The 18,429-nt window shown below is 41.7% G+C and overlaps 1 protein-coding gene across 8 annotated transcripts in view; it reads right to left on the bottom strand.

Moving 5' to 3' along the window:
* Nucleotides 1–18,429, bottom strand: part of prdm16 (PR domain containing 16) — a 149,263-nt gene that overhangs the window by 27,860 nt on the left and 102,974 nt on the right. Inside the window, exon 1 of one of the 8 annotated variants that reach the window (XM_088369960.1) lies at nt 14,467–14,559. The exons of the other annotated variants lie outside the window; for them this stretch is intronic. Within the exon in view, the coding sequence (XP_088226086.1) occupies nt 14,467–14,502 (36 nt within the window). The 5' untranslated portion in view covers nt 14,503–14,559. Of the gene's footprint in view, nt 1–14,466; nt 14,560–18,429 lie in introns of those variants that run through there. 8 annotated transcript variants of the gene reach the window in all.

Genomic DNA, 18,429 nt, shown 5'->3' with positions numbered 1-18,429 from the left:
TATTGGACAACTTCATGTGTGTGTTCTCTTGTGTTATGTCCGTCAGTCGACTCGTGTGCACCTGAGCTCAACATGAAACTGACAGAAGCCAGGACAGAAGGCCAAACAGCGCTTTTCTCATTCCCGAGTGCCGGTGAGAAGGAAATGGGCCATTTCACTGTTGTGTAAACCATTGTTTCATTTCCACACTTCTCCATGCTCCCTTTCTCCACTCTGTTATTGCTCTGGGTTCTGGCCCTTGTTCAAGTGTGAACACAATACAGCTATTGAGAGCCCAGCTCACACCTTTTTGGTCTAAGCCAGGCCTCAGTGGCGCTTTTGTCGGCACATCTCGCAGGGTGAAAGGCCTTCCTGCCTTGAAGGCCCCTACTTCATTCTTGCACTTGCTTTTGGACAAGCAGATTGAACACACCCTTGTGCCCCATTCCTTCATCTTAATTGTCACCCTAACTCAGATTCTGGAGAGCCCCAATGTGCAGGTAATGGATCCTGCTTGATGATCTGCCCGCAGAGGCCCACACGGTCAACCTTTAATTAAGAACGCTCATCTCCTCTTCCTTAAGTGAGGGGGGAGGTAATGGAGAATCAGAACGTGTGTGTAGAAGAACCTTTCAGCCATGTGGTTTGTGTTAGAACCAATATTAAGCGGGTCCAGGACGGGGCTGATGGCTATCAATCCACCTTTTAATGGATGACAGGATATATAGGGAGCATGGCTGGACAACGGTACCACAGAGAAGCTATTGGCTAGATGAGTTTTTTCCTCTTATATGTTGTTTTAATATCGCAATTGTGTAGAGGATTTTGAAGAGTATTTGAAACTATCCAGGTGGTAAATTAATAAGAAACTATTACTACATTACTTGCAATGTTAGTGTCGTTGGGATTTGAGTTGATAACAATATCACTTGGCGTCTTGCAATGTTTGAGGGAATACAGATTTTATTTAGTTTTACGTGATAATGGCATATCAAAATATTTATCTTTACATTTGAAGGTTTCTTGCATAGAAATTACCAAGGGGGTCCCCTTTCAAATATGATGACGAGAGCGAACCCTTCTAATATGGTCTAGGCCGATCCGCAATACTGTATGTTCCGACACTGAGGAGAGTAACTCTAAATTCAGAACTTACTTATGTTTGTTCACTTTTTCAAACAAACAAAGAAGTGCTCATTTTTGTTTGTAAGTCGGGTATTTGTACTTGGCCAAGGCAAACATTTAATATAAAAAAGGATCTAACAGCATAAAAAAGTAGGAATATTAGGAATATTGAAATGATGATGATCTTGTCTTAATTTACTCACAAATTTACTTCGTAAAATCCGGCCCGGTTTATTCAAACGCAAAGCTGATATGCTCACACAAAACAACAGGTGGAAACACAGGGCCATGCCCTTGCCTTGAATATATTTTTTTTAGGTTCCTAACAAGTAAGAGAGATCAATCAGTCATTCATTAATAATTAATCTGCAGTCATAAACAAACACTAGAGTTTGTGAGGTGGAAAAATGTGCCGGAGGGTGGGGCGTGGGGACAGAGAGAGATAAATGAAGAGGAGGAGCAGCTGTTGACACAAGCCTTCTACTCTGTGTCACAAAAGAGATAACTGGGCTGCCAGTGTTTACACACACCAGTAGTAGTGTCATCAATCACACACCTATTGGTCCTCTCCCTCTCGCTCTCTCTCTCGTTCTCTGCTGCTCACACGCACACACAAAATGATGGGCAGGGAGGATTACCGAGGGGCGACAACATATTGCCTTATTACTGCTACAAGCATGTCAGATAACATCCTTTTCTTCACGGCTCATCTCTTTCTCTCACACACAAATACACGTTCACACACACACACACACACACACACACACGCTTGTATGGACACGTGCTTGCAGTAAAGTGCACCATTTAACAGACATCAATGGCCTGCTACTTGTCTTGTGGTATTTATGGAAAATTCTATTCAATTAACAACAATGTTAGGTATGTTAATTTAACTGACTGGGGGTATATTAGAGAATATCATTATTTGTCAACTGTGGGCCTGAGAAACCCTTTAAGACTCTTTTGATTAAAGGTTTTATAAATATATTTGACTTGATTTATGCCAGACTTGTAGTGGAAGTTAATTTTTGGTTATCTGACCCAAAGATTAAAGCCTCTATTTTGGTAAATGGCACAAGTTATACTTGGGGTGTGCGACATAATGTGGATTAGACCCGGTGTTGGCAATTTCACAGAGGAGTGCTGATCTGTGGATCTGAGAGAGGGAGGTCAGAGCCACTGTGGGAGTGATCATGGATCCTCTGATTCTGTTTAAATGTATCACGCCAGTCGTGCACTGACAGTGTTGACATGGTGGAACACAGGGAACCATCTTTTTATTTTAACATGAGGGAAGGATATCATGCAATGGAAACATAACAGATTACAATTTAGCTGTTGGAATGGTGAGGAAGTGATTAGAATTGTACCTCATGATGAAAGCATTGCTATAGATTCACTAAGGGCAAGTGGGTGAAAGGGCAAACCATAGCCTTTCTCCTAAAACCTCAAATTGCTCTAAGTGTCCAACAATCCATTAAAATCACTCCAGCAAATAACAATGACTTTCACGGTGTGTTTGATTAATCACGCTATCATTAAAAGTTACTTCTTGACAAAAGGGAAGAAAAAAAGCAACTTTGGAGTGGTTATACGCTCCCAGCACTCACATTAGAATTGGAAGTGTAATTTGACTTAAAGTTGATGGAGAATGGTTTCCTAAAGGAACACAATCAGCAGTAATTGGCCAATCAACATCAGGCGCAAACACCACTATAAAGCTCACGCGGTGAGGCTGATGGATACAGTCAGGACAAGCATTGACACTATGGCATTTATTTTATCATTTTGCTCCACTGGCAAGCCAGCGGTTGTTAAAGCGTTTAATATTCAAAGGCATGAAGAAATATATTCACCAGTCTGTTTTTTAGACTTGTCATTATGACGAATTTACTGATTGAAACGAGCCTTTAGCATTTTCACAGGCTGTCATGCATTGCCTTTATGTCTGGAAGCTGCTTTGAACACAAACTCGATAAAATCCATGTTTGCGCTGGGAAAATAAATCAAATCACCAGTGAGGATGGAATCTGACTGGGCCTGATCAATAGCATCGAGGATGCTTACATATGTTGCCAACTTGCCACAGTTCATCACTACATCACATTAACATCATTTTGAGCTTTTAATTGTAAACTTCTTTCGTTCTGGTTTTGTTTTTGGCCGGATTCTAATGATAGACTGTGGTAAGGGTACTCAGTAATCATGACATTCATTCTTGGTAACAACTTTTGTATGCCTTTTCCAGTGCATCTGTCTTAACGTGGACTTGGGAGCTTGTTAGTTGTACTAATTACTGCAAACAGCACAATGAATCTTTTTAGCCTGAAGAGGCGTATTTATAATGACCTCCCCATGTGCTGGAGCTCAGTGGTCCTGGGGGGTATTTAGGAGGTAAACATGTTGACTGCACCTCCAACCCGCCATGCCACCATCCATTTACTTGCCCACACATAGCAATTAGGGAGCCAGTTGCTAATTTGGGGTCGGTGCATGCAGTATATGCAAATGGGAGGCAAACAAAAGAATTGGCTGATAGATGACAAGAAACGGTGGCAACGAAAGCTCCATGAGGGGATATTTAGCACCTCACTGCTAATTAAAAAGCCATAGCAGTGAAAGCACTGAGGTAACTCATTAGATGCAGCCTAAATGAAACCACATGGTTGTGTTGTTTGCCAAAGCTGGACAGCTTTAGAAGAAGGAATACTACACAGAAAATGACACAAAAAATGATTTCTATAGGCTTTATGCTAAGATGAGAGGTCCACACCTGCCAAATTAGCTTGGTTGCATGGGGCCTCTGTGCTAATACCATTAGCTTAGTGTAAATGGGGTAGCACCCAGAAGAAAGGTTACGATGAATATCGCAATTAAAGCTTTAATAGGATAAACAACATGTTGGCTGATGGAGGGACTGGGGGGATGATTACACAGGCAGAGTATTGTTGAGGTGTGTGACTAGCTATATTGATCTGTGGCACAGTAATGCGACCATGTGAGAGTGGCACTCACTGAGTGTCTGAGACTTTGCTTAGAAATGAACAGATATGCGCACATACTCTTAATGAATACACACATATGCTGTAAAATGTACGTGTGTGTGTGTGTGTGTGTGCAGTGCTTTTTTTTCCCGGTGTCAATGGTGTTTTTTTTTTCCCTCTGGCAATTCATTTCATCCCAGCATGCATCGTCACGGTTGTTGCCCTGTTGCCCTTTGGAGAGCGCAGCCCTCTCCTAACATTTACTTTATCATTTCACAATAAAGCCTCCCAACGTACGCCTTTTTCCATTGAAGCGGACCAAGAAGAGAAAAGCAGCAAGGAGAAATGGCTGCTGTGGGATCAATGGTGCAAAAAATTGTTTTTATTGAATGCCTCACATATCCTGAAGACACAGATAAGAATATGGTGGTAGGAGGATTGTCGTGTGTAGGTGAGAACGGTTGGTTGGGTGCGTAAATAAATGAGATTATTGATGTTACATGTCAAAGTTCATGGCTGGTGTTTCCAGCATGAGCTCGCTTATCTGAGGAAAAGAAATTTGGATCATGACCTGAGATGTCTCCATGTTTGTGTGGGTGAGACTACTGGGTGCGTATTACCGCTTATTCTAAGATAAAGCATAAATTGTTCAACTTCTAAGGGTCCATTCAATTTTGGTGATGGAAATGATAGCTTTTCCGTTCATGTCTAAATGGTAAAAAATGGTTAACTGTAAAATGAGACGCCATACCGCTTCTATTAGGTGTTCAGTCTGAGCAAGTGCAGGTGCAGATTCCAATTTGTTTTTAATTCAAAATGTCCAGTTGTTTTTGTAAGTGAGCACAAATGCGAAATTCTTTTGACATTGTCACTGAAAAAACATGATTGATAAAATCTGTTGCAATATTGACTAGTTTATTGTTGTATAAACATGCCCTAATACATTCTGAATGAATACACACTCGTTGGCCTCATTTTACATTTGAGAAACAAGGTGTCTGATGATGTCATCCTTTCTAATGTTATTCTACACAGAGTGACCCCCACCCCCAACCCCGCCCCTATATAGTTCAGAACTATACTTGGGTCAAGAGCTTGAGGCCTTATAGAGGCATGCTTTCACTTTTCGAGGCTTCAAACATACGTCAAGCACTGACTAATGCAAAGCCTCATTTAAAAACATCTAAATCCAAAGTATTTCCATTTTAAAGCCAAACGATCCTTAATTCCATTTGATGACATGGCTCCAGGAAAAAAAGTAGATAGCAATAAACAGATGAATGATGGCCCTGTGTGTGTTGGAATGTGTTTCTGTGTGTTTTTGGTGAGTGTAGTCCAATAGCTGATGGCCTTAAGTGCTGAGGTAAGTGATGTTCACAAACTGTGTGAAATGAGATCTCATCTGCAGGATGTGTGTGTGCGTGTGTCTCCTGAATGTGTGAGTCCACTCACAAAGACACATTGAGAGTCAAGGAGAAGCTTGGGCTCCATGATGGGAGTCAGACATCTCATCTCATTCACAAAGCAAACATTCCAACTTTGCCGTGCTTTTCAACACTTTCCACTAATTCTGCTCATTCCCAGCGCACATCATCTTCATAAGCAAACAGCACTCTCCTAGAGGAAAAGCTCTCACTTATCCCTCCCCAAAATCAACTTTTTTTTTCCAACTGAGTGGCCAAATGGACTCATAGATCTGACTCTATTTTAATGAATATCAACATCAACCCCTTTGGGTGCCATTGGAACACAAAAATGGAATTCATTACTACTTGATATGGATGACAACTAAAACACATGTATGATTATGTATGCTGTTATATTAAGATTTCTGAGTGCTCATCTTGATATTGTGGAATTGCTAAAACTGGTGAGTAGCTTTGTATCTTCAGTGTAAATTGAGTTACTTTCCCTAACCTGTTTCACTCAAAATTCAGGGCGACTTGGCGAGTGGGTTGGGGAAACAAGCCAGCAATTTGACGGGTGTGCTAACATTTCCATGCGTACCAGCCACACCATCAGGAGTAGCCAGCAAAGTGTCTGTGATGGAATATAAAGACATATTTTATTTATTTAGCGAATGCAAAGTCCCTAAGCCAAGCAGTTGCCTCCTGGTCTGCTGGATGGAGGGTGACGGACCCTCCTTTAAGTCTGTGGAGAGGACAAAGTTCTATGATGTGTTCCATGGTTTGCTCCTCTCCACAAGCACACAGTCGGGTGGGACATATTGTATTCAGATGATGCAGCAAGGTGCACAAGTGCTATGCACTTCTGGCTCAGAGTTCTGAGATTTGGAGTTCCAATGTCGGCTCCATCCTTGCTGTCTGGAGGTTGCATAGTCTCTCTGAGCTTGCGTGGGTTTTGTTCATGCACTCTGATTTCCTCCCTCATTCCAAAAACAGTGCATGTTAAGTTCATTAAAAATTCTGTCAGTGGGCATGAATGTGAGAGTGAATGTTGTTTATCATGCGCCCTGCTACTGGCTGGCAACTTGTTCAGGGTGGGCCAGACTCCAAATCACCTGTGACCCAAATGAGGATAAGCAGGTTTGAAAATGGATGGATGGATATCTCACGGAAGCGTTCTACAAAGCTCTTCACTTCTTAAGTATAGCCGCATTCAATCCCATCTAAAAGCATTGCGAAATTTGAAATGAGGTCAAAGGGCTCCAACTCGACTTAAGGGTAGCATGACATTTTAAAGAACATTGTCAAGCCAAATGTTATAGATCGCTACTTAATTTGACAACTCAGAACTTTCTCCATTATTTGCTTTCCCTCCATAGCCTTCTCAGCGTGTGTGTTGTAGGTTGTGAATATATCTAATGACTGCATCAACACTCTATCAATCAGTGGCATTGTGTGGATAGTGAAAATCAATGGTTGCACGCAGAGCTACCTGAGGTCTCACACACTTCATCAGTCACAGCGCTCGATACATCAATGGGCACAACGCATTTCAGTCAATCTTTTGGCTCGTTTCAAATGGTGAACTTTCAAAGCTGCATTTTACTCACACAATTTCTATAGTAGATAATGCACACACCGGCAAATTTGGTGTCCAGGGGCAATTTTATGTTTATTGCATCCAGTATCTTTTGCTCCCTCACTCCACATCTTCAGGCGCTGTCACCGCTAACCTTCTCTGTTACGCTGGCTTCAATGGCTGCTGCCTTATCAGATGCGCAGACGGTCTGGAGTTTCAAACAGACTTCACTCCCCGCAATACTCCTTTCCTCTATGGGTATTCATACCTCCTTCCTGTGCTCAGAAAGTCAAGCTTCTCTTTAGAAAAGCCCGTGCTCTTATCTGGGAGACCCCGCGACCCCACAGTCACAGCAGCAGCCGCTGGGGGAGAAAGGAGGCCTCTTGGGAGAAGGACAAGTGGACCGAAGGGTGCCAATGTGTGTGCGTGTGTGTGTGTGTGCGCGCGTGCGCATGCGTGTGTGTGCGTGTGAGTGTGTGTGGCTTCATTAGCGGAGTCTTTTTGTTGTCCAAGTAGCTAAACACTTGTGATAACATTAAATGTGCACATTCCTGCCACAATTTTGTCATAATGTGGTTGTTAGTGGACACAAACTACTCAGCCAATTGGTCAAGGTTTATGGAGAGGAGGGGAATTGAGAGGGAAGACTTAGCTTTATTTAGTATCATATTTGGTTTAACGTTTAAGTGAATAATGCGGGAATCAAAATGCAAAACAAAAGTGGGTAGCTAAGAAGGTGTACAACCTGGACCTGTCTGAACTTTGGATTGTTTGGGCTTTGGAGAAGTTTGTGCTCAACTTTTATCACAGTAGAAGGTAACCAAGTCTACATTGTAATTATCCATTTCAATTAATAAACAACTTAAGATGAATATCAGTAAAAATCAGCAGCAGTAAGTTGTAGCATATTTGTTTTATCCTATTTTGTCCTGTGATCGATTGGCAACCAGTACGGTGTTTACCACCGCCTATTGCTTGTAGTCAGCTGGGACAGGCTCCAGCTCACTTGCAAGCCTAATGAGGACAAATGCAATAGAAAATGGATTGATGGCTCATATACACACTTAGTTTAGAATTAAACCTAAATTGATAGAAATAGGGAAATGTCAATTGATTAAATTGATTTATTGTTTTAAATCCACACATATGTGGGTTCATAAACATCAATGCCAAGAACAATGGTGAAAACAAGGACAGAAAAAAATAAATCCAAATAATAGAACTTATTTATTTATTATTTAAATTTAATTTGTTATAGTTAAAAAAATCTCTCAAGGATAAATTCAACACACTCTACTGGATATTTTGGACTGCAGACTGCACAAAGAAGCAAATAACACACATGCAGTCAAGCACAGAGAGTCTGAGGGCATGAAAAAAAAAGATTTTATGCATAATTATTTCACCGCTGTTTTCTGCTGATGTCCCATTGCTATATGCGATTCTTTATACACATATATATATATATATATATATATATATATATATATATATATATATATATATATATATATATATATATATATATATATATATACACACACACGCACACACGCACACACGCACACAACTATTATTACCTAGGGCAAGCACCTGCAGCTGATGCCACTTCAAAAATGATCATTGAAGGGGGGTGGGATTAAATTTGGGTTGCAAACGGAAACATTGGCCATCCGCTGTTGCTAGCTGTAGTGCTGTATGCTCATGGGACCAAGACAAATGCCCGTTCAAATGGTTTGATACCCATTGAGGAACAATTGTTGTGTGGTGAAAGGGATGTAAGTTGATACATGTGTCTGCTGTATTGCCTGGCCAATCAAGTTTGGGTGCCAATTGAGACTTTTGGGTTGACTGGGCGGCCGGAGCAGCTGGAGGTCCCTGGCAACCAATTTTGGTAAAAAAAAAAAATGTATGTAAAGCAATCCACTTAAAGTATACTGAAAATGATTTTACCGTATGCCCATTTAAGGTCACATATTACACAAAGCTGAGATGAATAGACAGAGGGCCCATCTCAGGGTTGCTGTTGCTGAGCTTATTTATAGAAATGATCATTCAGCATGTAATGCGGTGAAGGTCCGCTATTATGTTACAGAAGAGGAATGACGTCACATCAAAACAGTGAGACAGACACATGACTTTTGTCCAAAGAACTTCGTTTTTCTCCATTTGGCTAGCCAAGGCCAGGCTCTGGAAGCTAATTATGGGAATAGATTCATTGCATATATTTCAGCCAGATACTTCCAGTACATCGAAGTATCTGGCTGAAATATATCAAGTGCGGTTTTACTCTTACTGTTAAATTTGTACAATCAGTACACATCTTGCCAAGACAGAGCCTTGAAATCAATTGAAGGGCGAATAAATGAAGAACGAAGGAAGCACACTGAGACCTTCTTGCGGTTTAGACTGTCTTTTCATTCTTCCTTCAATCCGGCTCATTATTAGCAATGGATTTTTACCATCATAACACTAATCTCCATTAAAATCCCTCATTTCATTTTATCAATACATTGCACAATTGTACATTTTTTATCTTCAAACAGTTTCAGGAAGTGGCCCTTTTTTTTCCTGCGTGATTGTGTGCACAAACAAAGAACACCTTTGGGTTGAATCACTCAACATAATGCTATGCAATGCCTATATTTGCCCAAACTTCAACACGCGGTGACTTTGCATTCTTAAATTTATGTGAGGACAGAACCCTTTGCCTCACTGATTGATAGGTGAGACTGACCACATGATCGCCACTCAAATAAGCAGACAGTTTTTTACTGAAGCCTGGAGATCTGTCAGGCAGCTGAGACGCCACTCCTGATTATGCTGACATGTTTGTAGAGGGGCACTGGGGCTCGGACAGTAACACCCACCCAAGAAATAGATGCATTAAAAGTATAGTGAATTGACATTAGTTTAATCAGTAAGTAGTCACAACAAATTTAAACAGTGAACATCCAATTGTGGGCGACAGTAGCTAAACTCTGGGAGCGGAGACAAGTCTGGCCTTTCATCTAAACACTAACGGTTCTCAGTCAGCCCAACTATTAGCCCCGGAGCCACAAGATCCGCTGTTAATGGCTAAAATAAATGGCTCTCCAATCATGGAGGGCGCACTGTGGAGGTTATCATCCTTGGTGTGTGTGTGTGTGTGGGTGGGGGTGGGGGGGCAATCTAATTCCTTCCAGCTGCAACGCTCTCTGTGCGTGTGTGTGTGCGTGCGTGCGTGCATGCATGTGCGTGTGTGTGTGCGTGGCTGAGTGTGTGTGCGCGTGTGTCGGGGGGTCAGGGTGAAAATGAGAGAGAGCCCAAATATTCACAGGGTGAACTGACAGGTTTATTTGGCCCCTTCAATTCACCAGGCAGACCAGACCGGATATGCTGTAAGGCCCTTATTGTTAAAAAGAACAGGAGGCCCCTCTCACAAGACTGTGTGTGGATGTATGTAACAATGTAAAGTGCACCTGAGTGCAAATACAAAGGTGAGCCAATTGTTGTTTCTTCTTTAGGCTCTCCAGGTGGAAGAGGGAATACACCCCTGAACAGTATCTTCTGGTTATAATTAAGTGCTAAACTGTAGGATCAGTCAAAATAGACTTAAAAGGTCCTACAAAAATGAAGTAAATTAAAAGAATGGTGTCCGAAAAAGGTCACTTGTGCTCGGAAAATAAACGAATAATATATTTTTAAACCGATTAGAGTGTATTATTTCCATGTTTATTATGCCAATTTGACAATTATTTCGTGAGAGCAGCATGTAGATGGTAATATTTCAATCCAGTTCCACAATGTAGTCACTGCCTAACATACACTTTTTCCTCCACAGTCCACTTAATTCATTTCCTCAGTTATGCAGTTACAGGTAGGACCACCACATCCTCTGCTGCAAAGCCCACCTTGCGGCCTACTTCGCACACCTCACACAAACACATACATGCAGACCTATACGGTCTATATCGGCTCTAAGCCGATGCTGTATGAGTGAACCTGGCAGCACTCACAGCAAGGAAGGAAGCCGCACATTTAGGAGAGGTGGGAGGATGACATGTGCAGGAAGAGCAGAGTGAAAAAAAGTGGAGAAGAATCTTAGCCTGTGTATTGCATTTGTATCAAGAAATTCGATATTCATTTTTTCAACCTGTGATTTAATGCAGTGGAAAGATTTTTTTCCCAAGCCAATGTGTCGAGCCAGTGGTGCAAATTTAGATTGGGGAATGAATGCATGAATAATAAAACTCCATCTAGATGATCCTACACAGAGACATCTTTTTCTGTACGAGGCAATATTAGACATTGGTTATGATGTCATTTAAAATGAGTATGAACGAAACGAAGACAAAAGATTAGCTTTACATTTACCTATGACAGCAGTCATTTTTTTAAACATATAAATCATCATAATTCATAGTTATCTAGCCAGCATGCATCTAACCCGACTCAGTCCAGTGATGATACGTTCATTGTCTAGCATATTTTCAAAACTTTGCATTCGTAATCTAAGGGCTTTCATCTTGAGCATCTCCACCTGTCTTGAAAACCAAGTGGATGCAGGAAGTGAGTTCTAAAACTTGCTGTCCCTCTCTGGCACTCCTATACTTGCTTCTGTGTTCAGGCCCTTTAACCCTAAACTCACCTGGATGATCCTCCATCACTGTGAATAATATACATAAAATTCGCCATTAAAACAAAAATAATGAGAATTATTTGCAAATGATCTTTTTGTGACCTTTGAACTTTGTCTACCACTTCCAGAATACTCCCGGTGCACGTTTGGTGAGGTAAGGGGATACTCATGGCTGCTATAAGTTTACACCTGCTGCCGTCTGCAGAATAGCATGTTTGTCCTTGGCTCACTTTGCTACCTTTTTCCCACCCAAAGTACACGGTGGCAAACTCGCACTTTGCTTAAATCGCGCATTCTCGAGACTCGCTTATTTTCCTACAGGTTACTTCTGCCTAAAACACGTGAGAGCTTGGGTGTTTGGATTAATTACCTGGGCCAGCATGTCTGTTTGTGTGCGAGGAGGTGCGAACGCGAGGCCGAGTTTATTGAAAGCCGACATCCCTCAGATAATCATACAAGCACTGACAAGATTCTCCAAAAAAGGGGGCAAAAGGTGTCATGGGAGATATTGAAGAAAATAATCATCTGGCTTCAGAGGTGATGAGTAGAGGGAATGTGCGGACGAACTGAGAAAACAACATGAGAGAAAAATAAACGGCAGGTGTTAGAGGAGGTTTCGAGTGGTGCGCGCAAAAATGGGAAGCGGATGTGGAATTCCACATTCTTGGGAAAAGACGAGTGTCTGGGTTACTTTGGAGCACTACAGCCGACGGGAAGAAATAATGTAAACCTCTCTCTATTGTTATGCTACTCTACCCTTTTGCTTGGAATAACACAGCCAAGGCTAATTCAATAAACATCTTCTGCTTGAACAAGAAGGGACTGCAGAAATGCATCTCCCAAAACGGTGCGAGGCTGACTGGATTTTATGCAAAATAAGGTGCTTGCGGCCAGTGCAGCGCGAGGTCACGTGACATGGGCCCCGCGAATGATAGCAGGATTGGAGAAGAAGGACGTCTCGCTCCGCCTCCTTATTTTGGGAAGGGATGGTGATAAAATACAGATCTGTGTTCTATCCAGCTATGCAAGACGCATGCACAATTGAATGGCTATTTTCTCATAACCTGGAGTCTAACGGGTCAAACACAATGTGTTTAAGGAAGTTAGTCAACCTCTGCTTTGTTCCAATTTTTTGAAAACATTGAACAAGATGTTTGAACACAGTATTCCCACGTGATGATGGCTGGAGCACTGCAATTCAGTCATTATTTATTTTTCTATGAAATTGTGTATTGTACTACAATCTCTGGTATTCAACTGTGATTCAGCTGAGCATCATTTTAAAGACATCATTCAATGACCACATGAAAAATAGCATGATTGTCTCTAAACTGTGTGGACCCATCCCAGCAAGAACATGGGATGAAAATAGGAATAACTCACAAACCACAGATTTGTCAGAGAGAAAAATCCTTGAAATTCCCACCGGCAACGCATGTAAAACAAAAAATAAATCAACAACACTTCCCTAGCAGCTATGGTTGTTAAAGCCACAAAACGGCTGCAGTACCGGCTCCCCTAGACTGAAAATACGAGTGCGCCAAAGATAAACCTTTAATTCTCGCCACTAGGCAAAACCTTATTTTTTCCCCTCTTTAGAACAGTCACCACTAAAATACAACATTGGTACTGGAGCATGATGTCCAACAGCTGTCTGAGACTTAGGGAGCGACTGGCATTTCTGTGGTGGACTTTTAAACAAGAGCCAAGTGGATCCAAGGCAGGCTTGGCGTTGGAATTTCAGGTCCAACCACCAGCTTCCTCCTTATAGTCATTGACAAATCACTTCTGGCACCTGCTATGGACAACAAAGAGCTGCAAGGAGCTCCCAACCAGATATTTTTGACAAAAAAGGCAGTGGCCAACGCCTTTGCAGGAACTTTTGGTGTCTGGCCTTGTATCCTTCCTTAATTTTTTAGTAGGTCAGCGTGCGTGTGTGTTCCAAGCCCTTGTTCAGAAACATTGTCGTACAAGTGTTCCCACTATGAGATTAGATTCTTTAGGCTCATTTCCAATTATTATTGGCAGTCAATGCTTTCAGCATTCGCTCCATTGCCCTCGCACCTCTCCACTGACGTCCCACCCACCTCTTTTCTCTCCCCCAGTTTATGGAAGGAGGTGTGCTTACGTGAGTGTGAATATATAAAGAAGCATGAGATGTATGTAGCTCACTTTAGACTCTGAGACAAGTGGACACAGATTGCGTGAAACACACAGAAATAGGAAGAACAATTTCATTATTGTAAGGATTGACTGAATATTTTACCATTTGGTGGTTTTCTAGGAATCTGCACTGGCTAGGAATTCCGTATTGTGTATAAGAAAAGAAACAATTCTCGCCATCAGCTTTTCCCATCAAGAAAGCCAAGATAAAGAGAAGAGCAGTGATCCTAGGAAATTACTACCATGGTTAGCTCACAGAGCATCAAATATTCATGTGCCAAAAAAAATACAATGGATATTGTCGCTGTCAGGTGGGTTCCTTGTATGTCTAAAATCACTACTTTTCAAGAATTTAAAAAATAGTACCAACACCACCCAAAACCCATGCTCAGTCATTAATTTAACACGCTAAAAAAATTCCAGTTGTATACATCATGTCACCAGCAAGTCACCAGCACTAGCAGTCCACGTCAAAGTCTATTCACGCCAACCCTTCGACCCGACAACAAAATAAGACTGCAAACTAAAACTACTGTGTTACATAACTTTCTCAAAACTTTGTAATGCAATAAATAATGTGCTGAGTACGAAATTGCACAGATTACTTACCTTCATAGCTGAGCCATTCCTTTTGCACCAACGCATTGCAGTAAATTGTCTTTAATAAAACAGGTTAGTTCAAATGTAACAATTTGTACTCGTTACTGTACAGCACACAACTCCTGCAGAGTGAGGGAGAGGCAGACATGTCTCAGACAATTGTGTTTTAATAAGTGTTATTAGTCTCCGCCCAACATAGCACACAACTCCTGCAGAGTGAGGGAGAGGCAGACATGTCTCAGACAATTGTGTTTTAATAAGGGTTATTAGTCTCCGCCCAACAGCATTTATATGCACGTGAGCAATGTCTCTGTCCCATCTCATTTTTTTGTTAGGAACTTTAATATGACAGTAATACTGATGCCACTAGCTTCATGCCAAATCTATATCAGTAATCGGTGTGCTGTAGTGGTGTGATGAACTGTCCTGAGAACAAAACTACATATTTTTGCATAGGTTATTAATAAGTTCATGAGAAAAAATGCCCTGACCTTTACAGCCAAAACCTGAATGGGAACCACAAATTTTCTTTATTGCTTAACCTTTAGAAATTAGCTGGGAGCTGAAGCCTAACCCAGATGAGCTGGGTGAACGACATACAACACTCTGGACTGGTCGCCCGTCAATCGCAGAGCGCAGATAGACTACACTCATACACGCAGTCACCGAGTGGCAACACAACTCACGCGACCTGCACAGAAGTCAGGCTAGTGTACCATTACACCATGAATATTTTTTTTAATGGAGCAGTTGGAAATTGTCTATATTGAACATAAAACAGTGGGACCTGAAAAGGTTCGACTCAAACTGCGTTCTACTCAAGCCGCTCAAGTGTTGTCAGGTGAGTGGAGACGTAACATTCTGTTAAATATAATTCATTTAACAGGCCTTGTAAAAAGTACAGAGATAACCAAATAACAAGACTGATTAAAAAACATGTCGGATTATGATCATTCAAGAAATACCAAAATAGCAACCTGCAACATTGTGCAAGTCAGCATTAAATGTGGATTTATAAAAGATACTGTACCGTCGCGTTGACAAAGGTCAAACATATCACAATAAACTACACAGTCGCATACACACAAATAGGCTGTGTCTCATCATCTGTGAAGAAATAATGGAATTATATATACGCCCCCTCCCCGGTACGCGGCGAAGCATCAAAGTTCAGTGCTGTGATAAGTTGCCCGTGTGCTTTGCCTCTGGCCATAACGGTGTGTGGTGTTTTCCTATTACTGGCATGTCCTTTTTCATAGATGGATGGACCTCGGGCTGACGTCTGCCACTGCCTCTCTGTTCTGCTCTCGGTTTTATTACCGAAATCGATGTCCGTGTCTGCCGCCATTTATTATCCGCCACCGCACCGCCGCCACACTCCCACCAACATGCAAGATAGACTGAGAATATCGGGAAGTGCTATTGCACGGAAATTCTGTCGGCTTTGTGGTTTAAATGCATAACTGCACCAGCATTGATATGGCCTTTTATTTTCAAAGATTGTTATGGTTACTTGTTTCACAGTGAACAATTTGGATCACCGCGTCCACGACAAACATGCCGCTGTACAGTAAGTCTTCCTTTCTAAGAACCCTTGAGTTACTGTCCAGATCTGACTAGGCCCGTATTGTGAACCTGCATGATGCATATGACTGATTTGGTGCCCTTGTAAAAGCGGTGCCCTCCTGTAACCCCTCAAAGACACTAATAAGCCCCCTGATGATTGACGCTTATGGATTTCTGCACCGCTAATTTCCGTAACTATCACTGTTTGAAAGATAGCTGAGGGATTTAGCGGAGGGGGCCAAGAAAAAGCCCTCTTGTATTCTGTGGGAGCACAAAAGCTGTATTATGTGATATAAAAAAAATGGATCATCCCCCCTATTCCCCTTTTCTCTCCCTCAGGCTAGGTCTGTGATATTTATCTGCGCACAGTCACATGAAACCATTATGTTTATGGAATACGGAATGAAGTTCCGCACTGCTGTATCAAGCGGCAGCTCGGTAATAATTACTGGGTTGCACAGGTGTTACACTCCATTTTCAGATGATAAAATGGAACTTTGCTTAATACTGTCTGACGGTTTGGGTTCCTTCTGAAACGCCACGTCAAATAGATTAACACGCTAGCTTTCGATTGAGAAGTATCGTTCGATTTTCCAAAGCAAGGTTTGGAATAACTGTGTTGCCACCATGAGGTGTAATGGCCAAAATTTTACATCACTCTAAATACATAGATGACATCATAGCATGGTGTAAAATGTCATTGACCGAATCTTAACTGCCTGCATGTTCTTTTTACAAAATATTACAGTGGATTTGTTGTGCTTTGTACTGCCCTATCATATGGTTCGCTGTGGGAATGCCACACCTATTGATGACATAACGGAGTAAAACAGAGATTGAAAACTTTTTTTTTAGAAAAATCAAAATGCAAAATCTGAATCTTGGAAACAGATGCTTTCACAAATTTGCTTCAAAGTGGCACAGTGCATTTAAATAAAGAAATAATAGATGTGAAATTAGAGGACAAACCCCGTCAATAATAGCCGGATGTCTCTTCCCAAATAACATAAATAGACATAAAAATAAGAGCTGCTGTAAATATACTACTGCAAAGCATATGTTCTAAATATGATCAACATATATGATCATTGAATAATAAAGAGACATGACAACTGAGACCTGCAGAGTAATGCTGACTTCCGAGCCTTTGTGAAGGCTTTCGGACAAGCTGCAGATGCTGGTGACTGTGCAACAGGTTTCCTCTCCATTTCCCCACTTACACTAAACACCATCCATCATTGGCTGTCATCTCCACATGAGCTCACTCTACTCAGTGCACAGTAGCAACACACACCGTGTGTGTGTCTTCCACACACATTAATTAAGATGTCATCCACAGTTATCTTCCTGCCTTCTTCACTGGTTGGATCCTCCATTTTGATGTCTCAAGTTTTGGCACCCGGGCCTTGGTACGAGGGGTCGGCAGCCAACTTTCTGTCAGTGAGGAATGTAATTAGGGAGAATTAAGTGGTATATATCTTCAGGGGAGGTCATGTAAGGCTGACGGGGTTGAGATGGGGACCAATCAAACATTCTATCTATTCTTTCACCGTATTACATAAAGGCGGTATTATAGTACGGAATCTAAAGTTCTTCTTGATCACTTAGGTGGACTCCCAGGTAATGGTTGGTACATTTTCTAAAGCCAGCAAGCTACAGTTATGTTTCAATTATCAAAGGGTACAAAAAGCATACAAGACATACAAGACACCGTAGCCCATTGCACTTTTTTTGATTTCGGTTTTGAGAGCAGGTGACTCCACCAGCAGAGGTTACAAAGTCTTCAGTCATGCAAATTACCCCAGAACTCAAATGCAGTAATGTATGGGACATACCATTTGAGGACATGTTTGTGTGGGCATTGGTGATGTCAGATGTTACACTGAGATGCTGCATCAGACTTTAAAAGAGATTTCCAAACAAACAGAGCAGCCAGAAGCCATCTGCAGAGGAAGGGGCCAAATGACTTCAGAATTGTTATTGTTATTGCATGTGTGTGTTTTGTTGCAAAATGTCTGTAAAATCCTTTTGGATGACTCAGTAGAGCCAGAGGGTCCTAAGGGTAGAATACACAATCTGAACCGAGTACACCCTTTATTTCACTCGCACACACATGCGTATAAACAGAGTGCAGCTGGGTGTTTTTATGGAGTGTGCGCTCAGAAGGGATTTCCTCACTCATCTGTGGTTCGGTGTGTCTGTCAATAGGCTGCTCACTTGCTAACTCACTCTGGCCTGGTCTCTCTGGGGAGGTCTCCTCTTGCGCTGCCTCTGCATATCCTTGTCTGCTTCCTTCCTTGATGCTGCCTCACACTCATTTCTCTCATTTGGCTTTACGTGTCTTTTTTTTCTCCCCATCTTTCTCTTCTGACGGCCCTACAGCAAAGTCTTCATCCTATTTTCTGC

The sequence above is a fragment of the Syngnathus floridae genome, chromosome 2 (genome assembly GCF_059516105.1).
Source record: "Syngnathus floridae isolate MCC-2025c chromosome 2, RoL_Sflo_1.0, whole genome shotgun sequence".
NCBI lineage: Eukaryota > Metazoa > Chordata > Actinopteri > Syngnathiformes > Syngnathidae > Syngnathus > Syngnathus floridae.
This window is presented reverse-complemented; position numbering and strand designations above follow the sequence as displayed.